Source organism: Sciurus vulgaris (assembly GCF_902686455.1).
Source record: "Sciurus vulgaris genome assembly, chromosome: 7".
In the NCBI taxonomy this organism is placed as follows: Eukaryota; Metazoa; Chordata; class Mammalia; order Rodentia; family Sciuridae; genus Sciurus; species Sciurus vulgaris.
In genome coordinates this window covers 143,727,783-143,747,764 of record NC_136467.1, presented here as the reverse complement: position 1 = coordinate 143,747,764, position 19,982 = coordinate 143,727,783, and the positions used below count along the sequence as shown (strand labels likewise).

The 19,982-nt window shown below is 45.3% G+C and overlaps 1 protein-coding gene across 4 annotated transcripts in view; it reads left to right on the top strand.

Moving 5' to 3' along the window:
• Positions 1–19,982, top strand: part of ADTRP (androgen dependent TFPI regulating protein) — an 89,987-nt gene that overhangs the window by 15,175 nt on the left and 54,830 nt on the right. For 2 of the 4 annotated variants that reach the window (XM_079147913.1, XM_079147911.1), the window contains exons 2-4: positions 6,747–6,992; positions 17,596–17,730; positions 19,765–19,866. In XM_079147913.1, coding sequence (XP_079004039.1) covers positions 6,843–6,992; positions 17,596–17,730; positions 19,765–19,866 — 387 coding nt within the window. In that variant the 5' untranslated portion in view covers positions 6,747–6,842. Of the gene's footprint in view, positions 1–6,731; positions 6,993–17,595; positions 17,731–19,764; positions 19,867–19,982 lie in introns of all 4 variants that reach the window. The other 2 variants (XM_079147912.1, XM_079147910.1) reach the window with 1 other exon arrangement.

Below are 19,982 nucleotides of genomic sequence, written 5' to 3'. Positions count from 1 at the left end.
GCAGACACTTACAGAAGTTTAAGTCCATGGTCACTAGGCCATATTGCTTTGGCCTGTCACTGCACAGTACACAATAGTGAAAAGACATGGAGGCCAGGAGCCAGAAAGAGGAAGGGGTCAGGGTTCCTATATCCCCCTCAAGTGCATCGCTGCCCCCAGTGACCTAACTTTATTACATGAGGCCCCATCTCCTACTTCCCAGTAGCCCCACAGGTTGGTGTCCAAGCCTTCGACACTGGCCTTTGGGGGATATTTAAGATCCAAACCATACTGACCCCCAGTGAGGCTGATGGCTGACTAACTCTAGGTGGTACCACATGTCCAGGCTCAGACTTGAGCCCAAGGTCCCTCTCTGCACTGTGTATCTGTCCCTTGGTGGCTGGTCTGGAAGTGGGTTTTATCTCTACCAGGCAAGATGTTTATCTGTGTTGGTGCCATGACTCCCGTATTCCGCGAGATGACTTTAAGCTTTATCTTCTCCTGCCTGGAATCTGGAGTCTCCCTGGCCTATGCAATGCATTTATCTGTAGCTCCATCTTCTGCATATTTAAAATGACAGAATAATGTGCAGGATAATTTAGATTCCATTAGTAGTTTATGCATACCTCTATTATAGTACTTATCACATCATGCTATAATTTTTTGTTTATATACCTGTCTCACCATTTGACTGCAAGTTCGTCTAGGGCATAGGCTACCTGTGACTTAACTCCTCCTAGGATTCTGCTTCCTGCCTTGAATCCACCTGCTGGACACTCTGAACTTAATAGTTTTTTAATGAATAAGCCAGTCTTGTCATCAGGGCTCAGTAGACAGGTATGCCCAGCATTCATATATTCATTTAATCAACAGATATTTTCATTTTAATTATTTATTTTTGAATTGATAAAAATTGTGAACATCTCTGGTGTACAACAGGATGTTTTGAAATGTGCATATGTTATCTAATGGCTAAATGAAGATAACTAGCATATGCATTACTTCACACTGTTTTTTTTTTTTTTTTTTTTTTTTTTTTTTGGTGAGAACACTTAAAATCTACTCTCAGCATCTTTTTTTCCTTTTTCTTTTTTTTGCAGTACTGGGGATTAAACCCAAGATGCTCCACCACTGAGCTACATCCTCAGCCCCGCCCCCTTTTTTTTCTTGTGAGACAGGGTCTTACTAAGTTGCTGAGGCTGGCCTTGAACTTGTAATCCTCCTGCCTCACCCTCCTGAGTCACTGGAATTACCGGCGTGCACCACTATGCCTGGCTACTCTCGTAATTTGCAAGCACACAATACACTGTTATTAAATATACGTCCCTATGATGTAGAAGAGACCTCTCGAACTTATTCCTCTGCGCTGAAATGTCACGTCCTTCCCCCTGTCCTCACCGCCCGCCCTCACTAACCACCTTTCTACTCTCTGCCTCTATGCATTTGGCTTTCTTGGATTCCAGGTGTGAGATCAGTCTTTCCACCACTGGTTTATTTCATGTAACACAATGTCCTCCAGGTTCACCCATGTTGTTGCAAATGGCAGGATCTCTTTCCTTTTGTAGGCTGAATAATAGTGTTGCAATATTTGTCCCATACATACCACATTTTCTCCATTCGTTGATCCATCGTTTGACACTTAGGATGATTCCATGTCATGCTCTTGTGAATAATGGTACAATGACCTTAGAAGTGAGGAGGTATCTTCCACATTCTGATTTCGTTTCCCTTGGGTACATACCCAGTAGAGGGATTTCTGGATCATATATAGTTCCATTTTTAACTTTTTGAGGAACCTCCCTACTTTTTACTGCCATGACTGCACTAATTTACATTCCCACCAGCAGTGCAAGAGTGCATTAGGGTTCCCCTTTCTCCACATCCTCACCAATATTCACTTTCGTTGATCTTTTTGATAATAGTTATTTGACAGGTATAAAGTGACAGCTCTGTGCGGTTTTAATTTGCACTTTCCTGATGATTAATAGTGTGGAACATCTTTTCTTATACCTGTTGTCGTCCATTATGTCTTTTTTTGTTGTTGTTTTCTGTTCTTGTTTTTTGAGAAGTATCTGTTCAGGTCCTTTGCACATTTTTAAATTAGGTTATTTATTTTCTTATTCAACAGATATTTAAGAAGGGTTTACTCTGTGCCCAGCACTCTGCTAAGTTCTGGGAATTCAAACACAGCATCTCTGAATCTTAAGAGATAATGGCATCTTAAAAAAAAAAGAAGATGATCTTCTAATCATCACGCAATTTGCAGAGATTCATAGGCATTAAGGGGGTTTATGAAACATGGCCTGGTTGAGGAGAGGTTCAGGAAGGGTTACTGGAGAAGGAAACTGCTGGGCTGCATTTTGGAGGATGATTCTGAGATAACCAGTTAAAAACTCGTTAAGAGAGGCCCTCAGGAAGAGGAGACAGTAGGAGAAAAGGCACTGGGTGTGGTCTGGCCAGGCTTGGGTGGGAGGCTGTGCCAGTGTGGCCTTCGAGAAGGAACATCAATTGTGAGACAGGAGATGAGGCTGGAGAAAGTACCCCAGCCAGGTGCAGGAGGGTCTTAAAATTCCCAAACTCAGATATTTTCCTGTTGGTGATGCTGATGTGGTAAAGGGACATAAGCCAAGGACAAATGTAGCATTTCAGAAAGAATTACATCCCCCAACCTTGTGAAGCACAGATCCAAGGGATAAAACTAGACTCAGGAAAACCAATTAGGAGACAGTTGCCATGGTACTGGCAAGAGATGAAGACTTGAACCAGGGAGGTTATCGAAAAGATGGGAAGAAGGGGACTTCTCTGGGCCTGAACTGGCAGAATTTGGACTTGGGGAATAAAGGAGAGAGAGAAGATGGGGAAGCCTCTCAGGTAGATGATGGAGCCATCACCCAAGACAGAGAAACAGACAAGAAAGGCCAGGTGTGGGGAAAGGAAGTTTGTCCTTTTTAGACACCTAGAGTTTGAGGTGTGTCTGCCTCATTCAGAGGATGTCCAATGGCAGGTAGTTGAAGATATATTTGAACTTGGAAGGATTAGGGAGAGATCTGATCTAGAGGACTAGAGTTGGTGGTGATAAAGGCGGTGGTTGAAACTATGATCGTGGATAAAATCACTAGGGTGAATATACACCTTGAGAAGAGCAGTGAGGGACCAGCTCTCTGGGAAGCACCAGCGCAGAGTTGCTGGCAAAGAGGAGTCACTGAGGAGGCATGAAGACCAGTCAGAGCATGTTGGCTGGGTTGAGAGAGCACTGAGCGTGGCTTCCTGAGGGCCAGCTTCCTGCACCCCAGCCACCCACCTCTGAATCGGCTGTTCCTTCCATGATCCCCCTGTGTTTTCCCTTTGCAGAAGTTTCCATAATTACGAATTAACACCTGGCTTTGTTCTTGCTTAGCATCTGTCTCCCCTGCTAGAATACCAACTCTATGAGGTCAGGGATTGCCTCTCTCTCTCTCTCTCTCTCTCTCTCTCTCTCTCTCTCTCTCTCTCTCTCTCTCTCTGGGGGAGTGGGTACCAGGGATTGAACTCAAGGGCACTCAACCACTGAGCCACATCCCCAGCCCTATTTTGTATTTTATTTAGAGACAGGGTCTCACTGAGTTGCTTAGCACATTGCTTTTGCTGAGACTGGCTTTGAACGCACCATCCTCCTGTCTCAGCCTCCCAAGCAGCTGGGATTACAAGTGTGTGCCACCGCACCCCACAAGGGTCCCGTCTCTCTTAGTCCTCAGGAATGCCCCTCCATCTAGCTAGTCTCCTGCAAATAGTAATTGTTCAATAAATACTTGGGAAATTAAGCAAGAGTGCTTCAGTCCCCTACAGGGTAGAGAATTGTTAAGAACATCACTTTTACTAGTCAAGTTAAATGTGTATTATGCAAATCAAAGTATGAAACATGCTTATGGTTATATTTTTTATATTTCCAGTGTAAAACTATTAAATTTCTGCCATATTTGTCTTTTAATTTAAGATAGTGAATAATTCCATTTCTCAACATCAGCCTTCCACATTCTTGAAGAAAGGAGAAAGACAGGCAAGGAGCACACTTAAGATGTATTAGTTCATGATATTGTGTAGCTAACTGGTGATATTAATTTTTCTCCAAAGCTCTACCTGGTTTCAATGGTAGGGACAGACTGCCAAACTGCTCCATTAAAATATACCTGGTTGTTCACCCAAGGGTACAAATTATGTTGTGAATGTGTTCACAATCCAAAGTCTCTCTTTTTTTTTTTTTGTACTAGGAATTAAACTCAGGGGTGATTACCACTGAGCCACATCCCCAGCCCCTTTTAAAACTTTATTTAGAGACAGAGTCTTGCTAGGTTGCTTAGGGCCTTGCTAAGTTGCGGAGGCTGGCTTCAAACTTGAGATCCTCCTGCCTCAGCCTCCCTAGCTGCTAGGATTACAGGTGTGCACGACAGCACTGGGCCAGAGTCTCCATTTGGCAACACTTTTATGGAAAGTTTTATAAGAAAATGCAGATGTTGAGTTTAAAAGTTACATAGTTCTTATATATGGATCCTCATATGTATGTATTAGGTTACCATTTATTAAAATGCTAACAATTAATTGGATGCTAATGTCAAACACTGAATATCTTGCAAATCAAATTAAATAATCACATCAATATTTATGAGAGTTCTCCTTTGTGGGTGTTGAGGCAAGAACAAGGAAAAACTTCTTGGCAGTATAAAGGCCAGTCTCTAGGTTTTGACACACCCATTTCAGAGATGTGGGTCTTTATCCACCCCCCACCCCTTCCAATCTTGGCTTCAATCTTTACCCATCTGCAGAATTATTTTTGAGATTTTTGTATAAAGGGGCAAAATCTCCAGAGCTACAATATCTAAAATGGAAATGCTCGTGGAGACCTAGCATGATAGCTCATATGTGCACCAAGTTTCAAAACATTTCTGTTCCTTTTTTGAGAGAATTTTCTGATGGAAAGATAAAGGAGTAAAAGAGACTCAGAAGAAAGGGTGAGAATATTGGAAAGGGGACTTGGGGGCATGCAGAGCAGACCTTGTTTCTTCGTTCCAGGTTCACTGATTACAGCACAGACACAGCTCTGCCTCTTAACTCGTTGTTGGACACAACCTTTTGGCAGTCTGGGTCTTTGTTTCCTCATCTGCCAAGGAATACAAAGGCAGTACTAACCTCATAGAGGAGTTTAAAGAGTTAAATGAGTTAACATGTAAGGCCTTGGAATGATGTCTGGCAAATAGTTAAGTGCTGTAAAAGTATTAGCTGCCATTATTATTTTACTAATTTTAGGACAGGTCACAGAATTTTGTACAGAGCAATATGTCACCCAAAACCTGAATCACGCTGTCTTTGGGGAATGATTTGCTCTTAGAATCTGAAATTCATGTGTGGAAATCCCAACCCCCAAAGCAACGGTACTAGGGTGTGGAGGGTGGAGGGAGATGATTGGCTCATAAGAGCATAGCTTTCGTAAATGGAATTCTTGACCTGATAAGAGGACCGAGGGAGTTCATCTGCCCATTCCTTCATGCAAGGACACAGTGAAAAGATGGCCATCTGTGAACCAGAATGTGGGCCCCCAGCAGACACTGTCTGACAGCATCTCTGTCTTGGTCTTCCAGCCTCTAGATCTGTGAGAAATAAATTTCTGCTGTTTATCAACCACCCAGTTTGTGGTGTTCTGTTGCAGACTAGGACGTGGTTACATGCAGACCCTCAGGTGCTGGCTCAGGTTTGCTTTCCTCCCGTCTATGGTTCCTGATCTGCGAAGTCCAGACTCTTAGACCCCAGGCTTGGTTCTGTTTCTGTTTTGCTGTACAGGTTCCCCCTGCAGTTCCTTCTCCTGGTTCTTGGGAGCCCTGGTGAAATCAGCAATAGCACCAACAGCGGACTTACATAACTGCATTGGGAGCTTTTCTCTGAGGAATTTGCTCAACCCTCTTAGTCGGTTGCCCAGGGAGACAAGCTGGTGATGTCACAAGGCTTGGCACTTCCAGTGGTCCCTCTGTTCTCCCCTATTGAGGCTGAGGCAGGGCCACTGCTGTGCTCTGCCCAGTCCAACCATGTCTCATCCCCTCCAAGGCAGTACAGAGACCCTTGCCTTCCCCAGCACTGTTTACCCTCAGGTATGTGGGGTCCAAGGCCACAGATCCCTTCCCAGGCTTCGTGCCTCTTGGCACAGGAACGCTCATGTGCAAGGAGTGCCTGGGGACTCTTAGTTATCTAGGTTAAAGACACTGAACTGAAACAAAACCAAACAACAGAAAACCAAAACAAGAGAAACCTTTGAGGGTTCTCTGGATAATCAAAGGTTGGCAATCTCAGGAGCAAGATTGCCGCACTCTTTCCTTTCCTCCTTACCTTGATTCTTGCCCTCGACATACCCAGGCTCCACCTCCTGGTTTATCAACCTGCTTCTTTCAAAGAGATATTATATTGCAGCTTCCTGTTCTTCCCAAATGAAAAGAGAGTTAGTTGGGCCAGGAGAGTGTTTTATTAGCTAAAGCTACTGGTATTTCATAATAAGGTGGTTTAACCATGCCACTGCTGCTCCAGTGCCCTAGTCAAATAGTGCAAAGGGCAACTCTTGCTTCTCATCCCCCTCCAAGGCTACTATGTTAAAATAAATGCAAATCCTCAGATTATCATTATGTAAACAGGACTCTGAAAACCAGCACTAATCCTTTTTCCCAAGTTTATCAGGGCTATTGCCTAAGAGAGAAGCAAAGCTTCGGCCTGAAGTGGAACTCTGAACCCCAAAGGGGTGTGTTTTACAGCTCTCCAGACTGCCTAGGAGTTGATCTGTGACTCACGGAAGGACACTACAAAGAAGTGACCGCAGGAATCTAGTGCCCTGGCCAGAGGAAGCCGTGATGAAGACTTGCACGTGCATATACCACTTTCTTGTTTTGAACTGGTACGTCTTCCTCAATTACTACATCCCACGTCATGGAAAGGATCAGAAGCAATATAAAATATTTCAGGATGGTGCCCAGTGGAAGTACTTGACGCTTCTTAATCTGGTAAGTCCACACGGCCGTACCAGCGACCACTGTACTGTATGGTCAGTGCTTCTCCTTAGATCTCTTCTGAATTTTATTAAATACAAAATTCCACTTTTGTTTTCCTTCTTCATTGGTGGTGAGTTTTGTCTTTTTCTATTAACAGGTTTTGTTGTTGTTGTTGTTGTTGTTGCTATTCTACTTTGGAAGTTTTCTGTAGCTACATTTTTGGACTGGTTAATTGTTACACGTTCTTTTGCAAAGAATCTCATCTTGGAACCCCAGTGGGGGACCAAACTCATGGTTTCCTCATGGAATCGACTACAAATACAGGAGGGATGTTGAACCTTGCTTGGGAAAGTCTGTGGAGAGAAGGCAGAGTGGCGTCTGTTGTGTAGGAAGTGTGGTTCCCATTGGAGGAATAATGCCATTTCACAGCACACACAGACTAACAGATTTATCTAAGAAAAGCAAACACATTTGGCCATGCCCAGCTCCCACTTCAACTTTTTATAGGCTCAAACTTCATCTTAAAGGACAAATCCCTCAACCCAATAGCAAACACACATTTTCAACTAGTTAAAAACCTTCTTGTCTTCCTAACCTGGCTGACCACATGCTGATGAATGAAGTGTGAATGAATGAGAGAAAATAGAGATTTTTCTTTTTTAAAGTATTTTGGGAATATGTTAAAAAATAGTCTTGGAAGTTAAATGCTAAAAAGGGAACATCTTTTGGGGAAGAAAACTAATGTTTGAGGGTTTTGACTAAAATATAGGGTGCGGTGTAAACATCTGATTTCAGAAACTGGATGGAATGTTCCAATCCTTTGGAATCATAATCCTCTTGACAGAGGATATGTGTGGTCAGAAAAAGTGACATTGGAATTCTTGTGAGGTGGAAATGGTGGAGTTCAAGTTAAAGAGGCCTAGAGTTGCTGCCTCCTCCCTCCTGGTCATTTGCTACCTCTTGATTCCGGCCAGAAAAATTTGAGCTCTAAATAGAACTCTCATGTGTTGGAAATGTTCAAGGTGACTGGTTTTGATCCTATAATTTTGTGGAAAAAAGAAAAAAGAAAACAGGAAACAAAACAAAAGTGATTTTTAGGACTATAAGAGTGCAACAGGTTTTAAAAAATGATGTTGGTATATCTGTTGACTTTGTATAAAAAAGAGTCAATGAGAGAGAGAGAAAAGGGAGTCAGTCTGTACCCAAGATTGACACTCTAATCAAATCCAAATTCCAGTATAGATGTTCTATCTCACATAAGTATGGCTAAGCATAGATTTATCACCTACCCCCACAGACCAGCTCCCTGACTTCTTAGTTCTTAGTTCACTTACCTGCCAAAGAGCCTTCATTTCCCACCAGTGGGAAAACACTTTTGTTAATGATACTGCCATATCCCAGTGCTAATCCCCTTTTTACCAATCCCAATTGACCAATCCCCCTTGACCAATCTCCCTTGACCAATCCCAATCCAAATCCCCTTGGTTCTACCTTTTGCTGGGTCCATCCCTTCTCCCCTAGTCTGACTGCCTCTCCCATTCCATGTTCTTACTACTCAATACCTGGAAGACCACATCAGCTCTTTACTATCTTCCCTGTTCAGTCCCTCCACCCACCACTCAGATTCCATGAAACTTCCAAATCTCTTTTTTATTTTGTTTTGTTTGTTAATATCACAATCTCCCTTTTTTCCATTTCTGTTAGTGCACTGTGATCATTCATAACAGTGGAATTCATTCTGCCAAAATCCTACATGCCCATCATTCAATCATCCTCATTCAATAGGACCTTCCTTTTGTCCCTCCCTCCCACCTGCTGTCCCCTGCTCCATTCTTCTGGTTTCTCTCCTACCACTATTGTTTTCTAATTAGGGTGTTATAATTATACACAACAGTGGGGTTCATGGTGGGATATTCTTCCATGGGCATAGAATCCCTTGGTGGGTCTCATTCCTCTACTTCCCCGTTTCCTCCTCTCCTTCCTCCATCCCTCCTCCCCTGCTTCCTCTGCTCTGTTGGTCTCCCTTCTGTTTTTGTGAGACACCCTTTTGTATTCCTTTTTTTTTTTTTTTTTTTTTATCTCTAGCTTTCACATATAAGAGAAAACATTTGACCCTCGACTTTCCGAGTCACTTAGCATGATGTTCTTCAATTCTATCCATTTACCAGAAAATGACATAATTTTGTTTTTCTTTACGGTTGAGTAAAACTCCATTGTGGACATATGCCACATTTTATTGATCCATTCATCTGTTGGCAGGTACCTAGGCTGGTTCCATAATTTAGCTATTGTGAATTGCGCTGCCATAAACATTGGTATGCATGTATCACTATAGTATGCTGAGTTGGGTTCTTTTGGATAAATACCAAGGAGTGGGACAGCTGGGCCATATGGTGGTGCCATTCCTAGTCTGCAGCGGACTCTCCAAACTGCTTTCCAAAGTGGTTGTCCTAATTTGCAGTCCCACCGACAGTGTCCGTGTGTACCTTTCCCCAGCATCCTCACCAGCGTTCAGTGTTATTTGTATTCTTGATGAGTCTCATTCTAACTGGAGTGAGATGAAAGCTCAGTGTAGTTTTGATTTGCATTTCCCTGATTGCTAGGGATGTTGAACAGTTTTTCATATATTGGTTGGTCATTTGTATTCCTTCTCTTGAGAGATGTCTTTTGAGACCATTTATTGTTAGGTTATTCATAAGCTCTTTTCAAATTATGGTCTGATGCTCAAGAAATTTCTGTGGCTCCCTTCTGTTTTAGGAAACCAATCTCAGACTCCTGGTTTAGTAACTCACCCGATGCTATAAGCTTCAGGTCTCTTTCTCCCCAGGAAGGCTGAATTCTTCTGCTAGAAGTCTTGTGTCAAACCCGTATTAGTCCAGGGGCTAGATGCTACCTTCTCTGCCCATACCCATCTTCTCTCCAGCACTTTGCTTCCTTCCTAGACCACCTGAAATCCTACATTCTTTCTTAAAATCTTTGTGGGACAACGTCAGCCCAAATTCAGTTTTCCTTTTTCTGACTTTTTAGAGCATCTCTCAGTCTCTGCTTACTTTTGGATACTATCACTTTTGAATTCCTTCCTTCCCCCAGTGTGTCTTAACCTTCCAGTTAAATTCCTCTAATTGGCTCCAAATCAGGAGTGTTGCCTCCTAGGTTCTTGCCAACCCTAACAAGTTACGTTCTACACTGTATATGCCACCACCATAGACATGATTAAACCCGGGTAACTTACCTTGACCTTAGATTTTCCTGAGTTTCGACAATGTATGTCCTCTTACTTCTGGACCTTGTGCACCATCAGAGAGGGACTTACTTTTAGTGATGTCCTTTCTGAGCTCTTGAAAGTGTGACTTAAATATTCCCCACCTCGCAGAGATGGGCTGTGTGCATTTCAGAGGGTTAAGAGGTTAAAGATAGATTTCAAATATGTTACTGAAGTTTAAATATTGGACCTCAAAATTTCTAACATGAAGTGTCATGATCTGATTAATGACTGTGTGTTCTTACTGATTTATTGTGTTAACTAATGATTTGTTCATCGATGATTGCATTGATTATTCATAGGAGTCTTGTTGTTTGCCATAACACCTGGGCATTTATTTTAGCTCAGTTTGGTGAAGTTAGTATCCAACCAGCTGACTGGGGAGTTTATACCCTTCCTCTGAAACAGCTACCATTTCCCATTGGCTGAGGCGTGGTTACTTTCCCTTTTGAGGAACCAAGCCCATCTTACTGCAAGTCTGCATTTTGAACATTTCCCCATTCCTCCCTGAAACTATCCAGGAATCCAAAGGAAACATGGACAGGAGCTCCTCCAGGCTTGGTGGCAGTGGTGGGGCACCATCAAAGAGGAAGAGTAAAGGAAGGAGAGGGCAGGTGTGACTCTCTGACTAATGAGGGAGCAACTGACCCCAGGGAAGAGGCAGCTGGTTCTGTGTTTGGAGGAGAGGTAGTGTAGCGCGATGGTCATGGTCGTGAGTTCTGGGGCCTGTCTCTGAGACACCATCTCAGTTCCACCACTTACTGTCCCTGTGACCTTGGTCTAGGCACTTATTTGTGCCTTCACCTCCACATCTGTCAAATAGGAATGGAAATAGTACTCAACCACGGTGTGGTCACCAGGGGTGGATGGCGGACAGGTGATAAGCAGACAGAATGGTCACAGCCCAGTGTGAGCAGGCGGAGAGAAAGTGGGAAGGGGACAGTGAGCTTCCAGCCAACTTGTGTTTGACTGACAGTGCAGCGCAGAGAGTGGTTCCAAGGAGATCCGTTTCCTCACTTGGGTGGTGTGTGGTGGAGTCGGCAAGGGTCACCCACCACCCTCCTAGCTCCTCATCTCCCTCCCCAGGCTGCATGCTCCGTCGCCCCCAGGGGAGGACGGCTCTGTTGAGCTGCTGCCTGCCCTGCTCTGGTTGCTGGGGTGGATGGCCTCAGGCACTGGGGCCCTTGGGGAGCAGAGAGCAGTGAGTCCCGCTGAATGGGGAAGCCCCGGAAGCTGGGTGTGGGGACCAAGCCCTGGATGTGCCTGGTCTGCCTGCGTTGACTCTACCATCCAGTGCCTGAGCCCGACACAAAGGTCGCATCCCCTACCCGCCATCCATCCCGCTTTCATTCAAGGACTTTCCTTGGCCCCTGGGGGTACAAGCTGTGGGGAGCTGGGGGACGTTCAGCCGTGGTGACTTGGTGTGCAGAGTTCATGAGGCTGCTGATGGTTCCTGTTTTTAAAAATAAACTTCCTTCGGAAACGTTGCTAGATGTGGCACCACAGAACTAACTGCATCTCCAGGGGAGATTCTGGCTGGTTCCCTCCTCCCTGTCTCCCTCTCCCTCCACCCCTTCAACGACAGACACACGACCTTTCCCACCCCTCTCTGCAAAGCAGTCCAGGCCCCAGGCAGCTGTGACATGACCATCCTCAAGCTCCTGGATGACAACAAGATGAGGATCATGATGTCCTCGGGGCCAAGGAAGAGAGGACCCGGGAGACCCTCCACTGGTCCAAACGCCAAGGCAGCCAGTAGTCAGCGAGAAGACACTCCAGTCCCTGGAGTCCCTGGTTGCCATCATCGGGTTAGTGTGTTCGTCTATGGAAGTCTCAAGCGTGACGGAGTCAGAAACACACTTGCCTGTTTATGCCCATAAAGATGCTCATGGCCGCTCAGGTTTAGCTCTCAGAAGAAAGGATAAGGACTGATGTCACTACAGGACTGGTCACCACCAGCACCCAAAGTAAGGTAGCCATTATTTATTGAGTAACCATGACGGTCAGCAATTTGGCAGGCTGTCTATATACAATATAGAGATTTGTGATTGAAGGTCCAGCTTCTGGACCCAGAACACTGGTGCTCTGCTCACTTGCTGTGTGGCCTTAAGTGAGTTACCCGACTTCTCTGGGCCTTTGTTTGCTCATGTGTAGTGTTGAGGAACCTGGATCCTCACACTCCCTCAACTCGGAGACATTCCTTCCCCAGTTGCCGGGAGGAGGATTGTTGACTTTGGAAGGCTCACAGTTGATTTTCACCCAGAATTGCCCTCAGGGGAAGGAAGCCACCTGGACCAAGGTTTGAGCCCTTCCTGGGGTCGCTGCATCCTGAGTGGTTACTACGGGGTTCACTGGGCCCACTTCAGGGCAGCTCAGCACCAGGGCTCCCCAGGGGGAGAGGGGGTGGCATGTATTTGCATAGCCTTTAACCTCCCTGCCCCCATCCTGCTCCCTCTCTTCCTTCTCCCAAGAGTTCTGAGGACACGCTTCGGAATTTCAGGTTCTCCATCCTGATGGAAAATAGTTACCATAACTATTTAGCCTCTTCCTCTTCCCCCTCCTCCTCCTCTTTTCCTTATTCCTAGTAGAGGTATCTTAGCATGGAGTCAGCCACTTCTGGCCCATAGGAGGTCTAATGCAATTCTGGGTTCCTAACTGCCACTTCACAGACGTTGGCTGCATGAATTCATGACAAGAACATGGTTCTAACTGGTATGAGCCACTTTCTAGGAAATCCCACCTGTAAGAGACTCAATCCCCAGACATTCTACTCTTACCCAACTCTTGACATCAACCACACCACCTTGACCAGGCATGAGCCCCCAACCTATTCCATAATATTCTTAGTCTCCATTTTTTGTCATTATTCAGAATTGTGTTCTGCACACACTTTCTTCTCCTGCGTTCTTTATCTTATCCTTTTATCTCATTTGCTTACTGAAGCTTGTCTATGAATGATGACTGAAATAGAATGTTACATGTCTGTACCCATAGACTTGGCCAGGGTTCCCTTCCACCTGCCCCAAATGCCACCCCGCCCACCACTGAGAGATAAAATATTCATCACAGTTCGTCCTGCTTGCTCTTTTATTCTGGAATACTCTTTCATTGAAGGGATTGCATCATTTCGAAGGAGAGGAATAAGAAAGTCCCAACCCAGCTGAGTCAGACACCGAAGCTTGAGCCGGGCTTGGATTCCTTGACTCACCCAGTGGGAGTGGTCACGTTGAGTGCAGGGAACTTGTGGAATCTCCCTCTCTGGAATTATTTTTTTTAATAGAAGAAATTCTCATTTCCTGGGGTGGCTTAACAGCGTTGTGGCTTTAAGGCGAGGAAAGAAATTTGATGACTTAGGTTCAGTTTCCATGATTTTAAGATTTCTGTGGAACTGTGAAGACTCAGGACTCTGAAAACTAAATACCTCTTAACGACTTTATAAATTGCATTAGTTATGAAAAATGTAAATCCAGCTCTGTCACGGGTGGTGAAGTTCGTCAGTTAGCAACAGGAAAAAAAGACAGCTCACAAATTTAGAACAGTTTAGAAAAAGGTACAGCGCTCTCCATGGGAGCAGAGTTATGGAAGAACCAGTAGAAAAGAGAATCAGAGAAGAGAAGTTTTAAAGCAGCGGGAAGACCACGTGCTGTCCGCTTTCGTGGGCAGCCAGAATAATTGAGAAATGGAACGACAGTCACTTTGCTGCAGGATTCTTCAAAGAAGACCACTGGTTGCTAACATGGTTTAAGGCTATTGCGTGGTGACAGGGCTGGTGTAGCATCCACCACAGACCAGGGGGCTGACCCAGCTGCATTTTGTTCGCCTAGTTCTAGAAGCTAGAAGGCTGAGACCAAGCGGGCAGGGGTGGTTTCTCTGGGTTTGCAGGTGGCATCTTCTCCCTGTGTCCTCTGTACTCGCCCTTCTGTGTCTGGTCATGATCTCTTCTGTGTCCAGTCCTGTTGGAGGAGGGCCACCCCGTGTGAGCCCATTTTAACTTATCGACTTCTTTACAGACCCTGCCTCCAAATATAGTTCTCTCTGGAACTACAGGGCATGAGGTCTTCAGCACTGGACTCAACTGACTTCATAACAAGCAGCACTTTCTCCCTGGGTTGTTCCTTCTGTGCATGTTTTACAAGCATCATATGATATTGTCCTTGGAGAATGAGCAGGCCATGGCTGTTTGGATGAGATGATTCAAATCTGGCCTCAATGTCCCCCGCCCCACGCTGCCCCTCAGAGCTCAGAGCTCATGCTCCTGGCCCTCCAGCTCCGTCGGTGGCTCCTGCCTGTGTCTTTCTCCTGGCGACACCCTCCTGCTTCCCCCGAGCGCTGATGTGGGGACTCCCCAGATATTCCTGGTTGATACAGATGATGTCATGTCAGTGTCGTGTAAGCTCAGTGGAGACAAGCCTGCCTCACAGGCAGCTGGCATCTTCGGGTGCCAGGGTGGCATATGCCGGCGAAGCGTCGTGTGAGCTGGGGGCGGAGGGGGAAGGCGATTGGCAGGTTAGCAGTGGGGAGCCAACTTTTATTGACAGAGGAACCCCGGAGGTGCTGAGTAATGTGCTCTCTTCCCTCATCCGATTTCCACATTTCATAACTGGGAAAAGCAAGAGAGCGGGTCAGCTTGATGGTGATGACTCTAAGAAGCTCCGACTGGAGGAAACGGGTCACATGGACTTCACATGCTGGGTGGAGGCAGCCTCTGCCCCAAAGGGGAAGACCTGGCAGAGGCTCAACCAGGCTCAACGACAGAACAGTGGAGTCCTCAGCTCCGGGGCCCAGGGCCCAGGCCTACCCCTCCTAAGACAAGCAGCGGCCTGAGCAGCTGCTACCTGGGAAGCTGCTCAGGGGAGAGACAAGAGCCACCTGGGTAGCGGGAGCAGCCACAGGGAGGCAACTTCTTCTGACATCCCGTGCAAAGGCCTGCATGTCCAAACTCTCCAGCCCTTAGGGGTGGTGTGAAAAGTGCCCGCAGAGGTGACAAGTCCTGGGGGGGACAGCCCTGCATGGACAGTTACAGCCATTGCCAACCTTCCCCAACACATGCTCTTCCGGTGGGAAGCTTCCTCTTCCCCTAGGGACCACGGGGTCTTGTCCAGTCCTGGTTTTCTACCACTCGCTCATTCTATGCCACCATGGCTGGCCTTGTCCCCTCTTGACCCTTAGATGAGGACACTTTCCCCACATTTGCTTCCCTCTTCACCCCTCCCACCCCACCTCTCTCTAGCAGTCTTATCACACCCGAGGGTCTGACTATCTCCATCTCCTTGGCCCCATCTCTCTCGGGACCCTAGGTATGAATTTCTGCAGAGTTCCTCTAGGCAGGTGGTTCTCATCCTTAGTGACCCAGGCTTAGAATCACCTGGGAGGATTTGAAGAAATGCTGAAGGCTAAGCTGCACCCCCAGACCCACTAAAGTAGAATCTCTAGGGATAGGAATCAGGCATCGCTGTTTTGGAAAAGTTGTTTTTAATTTTTAATTCCCCCGCCTGGAGATAACTGTCTCTCTTCCCACCTCCTACAGTGCTTTATGTGAACTGTTCTTAGAAACTTGATCTATGTATAGAAAACTGGTTCACATGTCTATATGCACAGGACTCTGAAGCCATGAGCTGTTAGGCAAGTTTGTTCATCTCTCTCAGTGCCTCAGTTTCCCCATCTGTAAAATGGTGGTGGGGAGTTTAATAATAGCACTTACTTTATAAGGTTGTGCAGATATAAAGCTTAGTTATGTCTGGGACAAGACAAGTGAGGACTAAAGTCAGCTGCTGGAGTTTTGAGTAGTTAGTAAGATTTCTGAGTAATGAATTTATGCCTGATTCAGTGGTTTTAAAACTTTACCTTACATAAGGATGTCTTGGAGAGCCTGTTAAAAACAACTTCTTGACCCCTTTTCCAGATATTCAGATCCCACAATCCAGGGTAGGGCCTTGTCCTACCTTTCTAGAAAGCTCCTGGGTGATGTGGTGCTGCAGGTCTGAGGGCCCACTGGCAACAGAGACGGGATTCACTCTGTATCCTCTCCTGCGTGCCCCTTAGCCCAGCGAGGGGCATGAGGACAACCCTGCAAGATCTCTCCTAGAGTCTGGGCCCCAGAGACTAGTCCCCAACAGCCAACTTGACTAATCTCTGGCCCAGCTCCCAGGTTCCAGAGCTTGTCTGACTCCTCCCGAAGAGCAGAGCCCTTACTGCCTCTGGCGTATCCACCAGAGCTTCCAAAGATTAGGATGGATCCTGGCATGAGCACAACTCAAAACTGGCCCAAACTCTGTGAGTTGTGGCCCCCCAGGACTTAAATTAGAAGTCATGAGATTGTGAGCAACACTAAGACTGGGTAAAGTTGCCTTCCATGTCATATTGCAGGTTTAACATCAGAATCCAAAAACCTGACATTTGAAGTGCTCCAAAATCCAAAACGCTTTGAGCACCAACGCAATGACACAAGTGAAAAATCTGACAGTGTGAAACTTGGTTTCATGTACAAAATTATTAAAAAATACCATATAAGATTACTTTCAGGTTATTTGTACAAAGGGGTATATGAAACATAAATGAGTTTTGGGTGTAGACGTGGGTCTTATCCCCAAGATATCTCATATTCTAAAATCTGGAAAAAATCTCCCATCCAAAATACTTCTGGTCTCAAGCATTTTGGATAAGGGACACTCCACCTGTATTTCCTTGAAATGGACTTCTCTTTTGTCTTGCCTCAGGGGCCTCACCAGAGCCCAGGGATTTCTTGCTCTGTCCTTGGATTTAAGCCTTGGTCAGATTGTCCCTGTAAGCCTCTCAGGCCCCTCTGTGGGGAAGGAGAAACACTGGCTGCTCCCTGAGCTAAGTCAGCCGCCATCTTGTGTATCTTCCTCAGACTAGCACAGAGCTCCATCCCTGCTCTTGACCCTAATACTGGATTTCCCAGTGAGATTTCAGCTTTTTTCTTAGTTTTTCTCCCTAGGCAGACACCTGAGGCGTGGCCGTCATACCTGGCTCTTTGTCTTTGTGGTCTTTGTTGGGTTCATCCCACATCCATATAGCCAAGTTATCTCTCTCATTACATTGTCCTTCTAAGCTGGCTTTTTGATTTTGTTTCCATTTTAACTCAAGCCCATTACACTAAATACTGTACACATTATTATCCCCTAAATGAATTTCCTCAATCAGTTTTAGCAAGCAAGGTCAGGGTCCAAGGAGCTGGAAGCCCAGTCCTTGAATTGGCTCTCAACCAAAACAGCAGAACAGCTCCCTCCTTCCCAAATCAACATTGCTCCCAGAGGGATGCGGTTTTACATCAGTGAAGAATGTATTAATTAAAACAAATGAAAATGCCCTCATTTGTTGTAATGAATTTAGTTCTTGCAGGCCTTTTTCTTCGGGGTCGCCTGCCTGGATGATGTGCTAAAAAGAATCAAAGGAAGAAAAGACATTAAGTTCATCACTGCCTTCAGAGACCTGCTGTTCACCACCTTGGCTTTTCCCGTGTCCACAGTAAGTGACCAGGTTGTGGAGCTCATATAACAGACAGATGGACAGACTCTTCTGGGCAGCCAGGTTGTTTGGGAACCTATTATCAAAAACCAGAGCCACTGCTGTTGCATAAACGTTCTGTCTGTAGCTGTACCACACTGTCTAGGGTCATCAGGAAATGGGGAACTGTACTCATCATATCACGAATTTTGGTATCTTTGTGAAAGCTTAATGCAAGGTCCTTATCGCTGTCTAGACCTTATTGCTGTCGAATGGGGAAATTTGAAGGAACTTCCTCAATCAAGTAGTCAGTCCTCCTTATCGGTGGGTTTTCCATCCATGAATTCAGCCAATCCTGGATCAAAAATATTTGAATATAAAGACAACAATTAAATACAAATTTAGAAGCAATGCATTGTAACCACTATTAACATTATATCGGGTATAAGAAATCAAGAGTGATTTAAAGTCTACTGGAGGATATGTGCAGGTGATATGCATATACTATGCATTCTGTATGAGAGACTGGAGCATCTGTGGATTTGGCATCCTTGGGGGTTCTTGGAGTCAACTCACCAAGAATACTGAAGTTATGTAACTGAAGCAACTTTATTTCCATTAGGGTATGAGTATGGAGAGCCCGGGGTGGGGCAGGTGACCTATTTCCCCTTTTATACATCTCATGTCACTTGGTACAATAAGCCTGGGTTACTTCTCCAAGTGGAAAATCATCGAGTTAAAATAATTTTAAAAATAAAAGATCTGAGACCTTCAGAGTTGGCACATGGAAAAGACGATCTCAGAGAGAAAGACAAGCCTAGCGTAGGACACACAGTAGGTGCTTCATTCGTTGTGCTGAATGAACAGACATTAGGAAAAAGCAGACATGAAAGGGATGGTGAGTTGCTTTGCTAATGTCACCCCCGCTTCTGTTCCAGTCACCAGCTGGAGTGGGAAAACAGACCCAGCTTGCCGGCTGAGCAGCAGGGCCTAGGGTTAGAAATGACCACCTGTCATTGTCCTACTTCCTGTGGCACCTGCACTTCAAAACCAAAGGAAAATGAAACTCTGCAAACACTAATGAGTTTTCAGGTAACAGAGCAAATACTAGCATTCCAGATTCACTGTGCCAAACACCACCAGCTCCGCCCCCAGAAAGTCTTCTAAAGGTCAAAATTTTAAAATTAACAGTGGAGTCTGTCTATGTTTCTAAGGCTTATAAATTAAGCCTATGAAATTTCAGAAGATGGGAAGATCAGAAGATTAATAGTCCCCCACCCCATTTTCAGCATCAACGGTAACACAGCAGATGATTTGACACCTAGGAAACACAATAGATGGAGATCAGTCAGAGTCCTGACCAAGGAAGTGACCTGACTCTCAGCTAGCTAGCTAGCTTCCGAATTATCCAAGAGTTTGTCAGTTTTTTAAGGGGTGGGCAAGAAGTGTGTAAGAATCAAGCCATTCCAGGTGCCGGCTCTCAAGACTCGAGGTGCACGCTAGGAGGAGAAAGAAGTCATTGGTAAAACAAAGTGCTCATGGTCTATGTGTCTAGGTTTTTTGATTTCTTTTTGGGACTGGGGATCTAAATCTTTTTGGGACTGGGGATGCTTTACCACTGAGCCACATCCCAGCCCATTTTTATTTTTTATTCTGAGACTGAGTCTCACTAACTTGCTTAGGGCCCTTCTAAGTTACTGAGGCTAGCCTCAAAATTGAGATCCTCCTGTCTCAGCCTCCCAAATTCCTGGGATTATGGGCATGGGCCACCATGCATCTAGCTTATCTGTATCTTCTCTGCCTGCCTTGATAACAAATAATTGGAAAGCTAATCAACAAGTGCACGGAGGCATCCCCCAGGGAGCTTGGATGTAGCAATTCTACCATAAACATTTTTTCCTTTAGTTTAAAATTCCTACAATGTATATATGAGTTATCTTTAAGACTGGTATCTATTTTAATTTTGCTGTTTCCTTGATTATCTTAGAAAACTTTGATGAAAAACAAACCTAATGATGCTGGTTTTTGTTGTTGTTGTTGTTGTTTTATTTCCAGTTTGTATTTTTGGTATTCTGGACCATCTTTCTCTATGATCGAGAGCTTGTTTACCCCAAGGTCCTAGATGACATCTTTCCAGTATGGATGAATCACGCAATGGTGAGTGAGGGGACTTGGAGGAACGTCGAAGCTCAGGGACCCGCACCCTGAATTCCCAAGTGCTTATTCATGTTCCTCAGCTTCTCCAATCACTCCTCCCTCCCTCCCTGTCACTA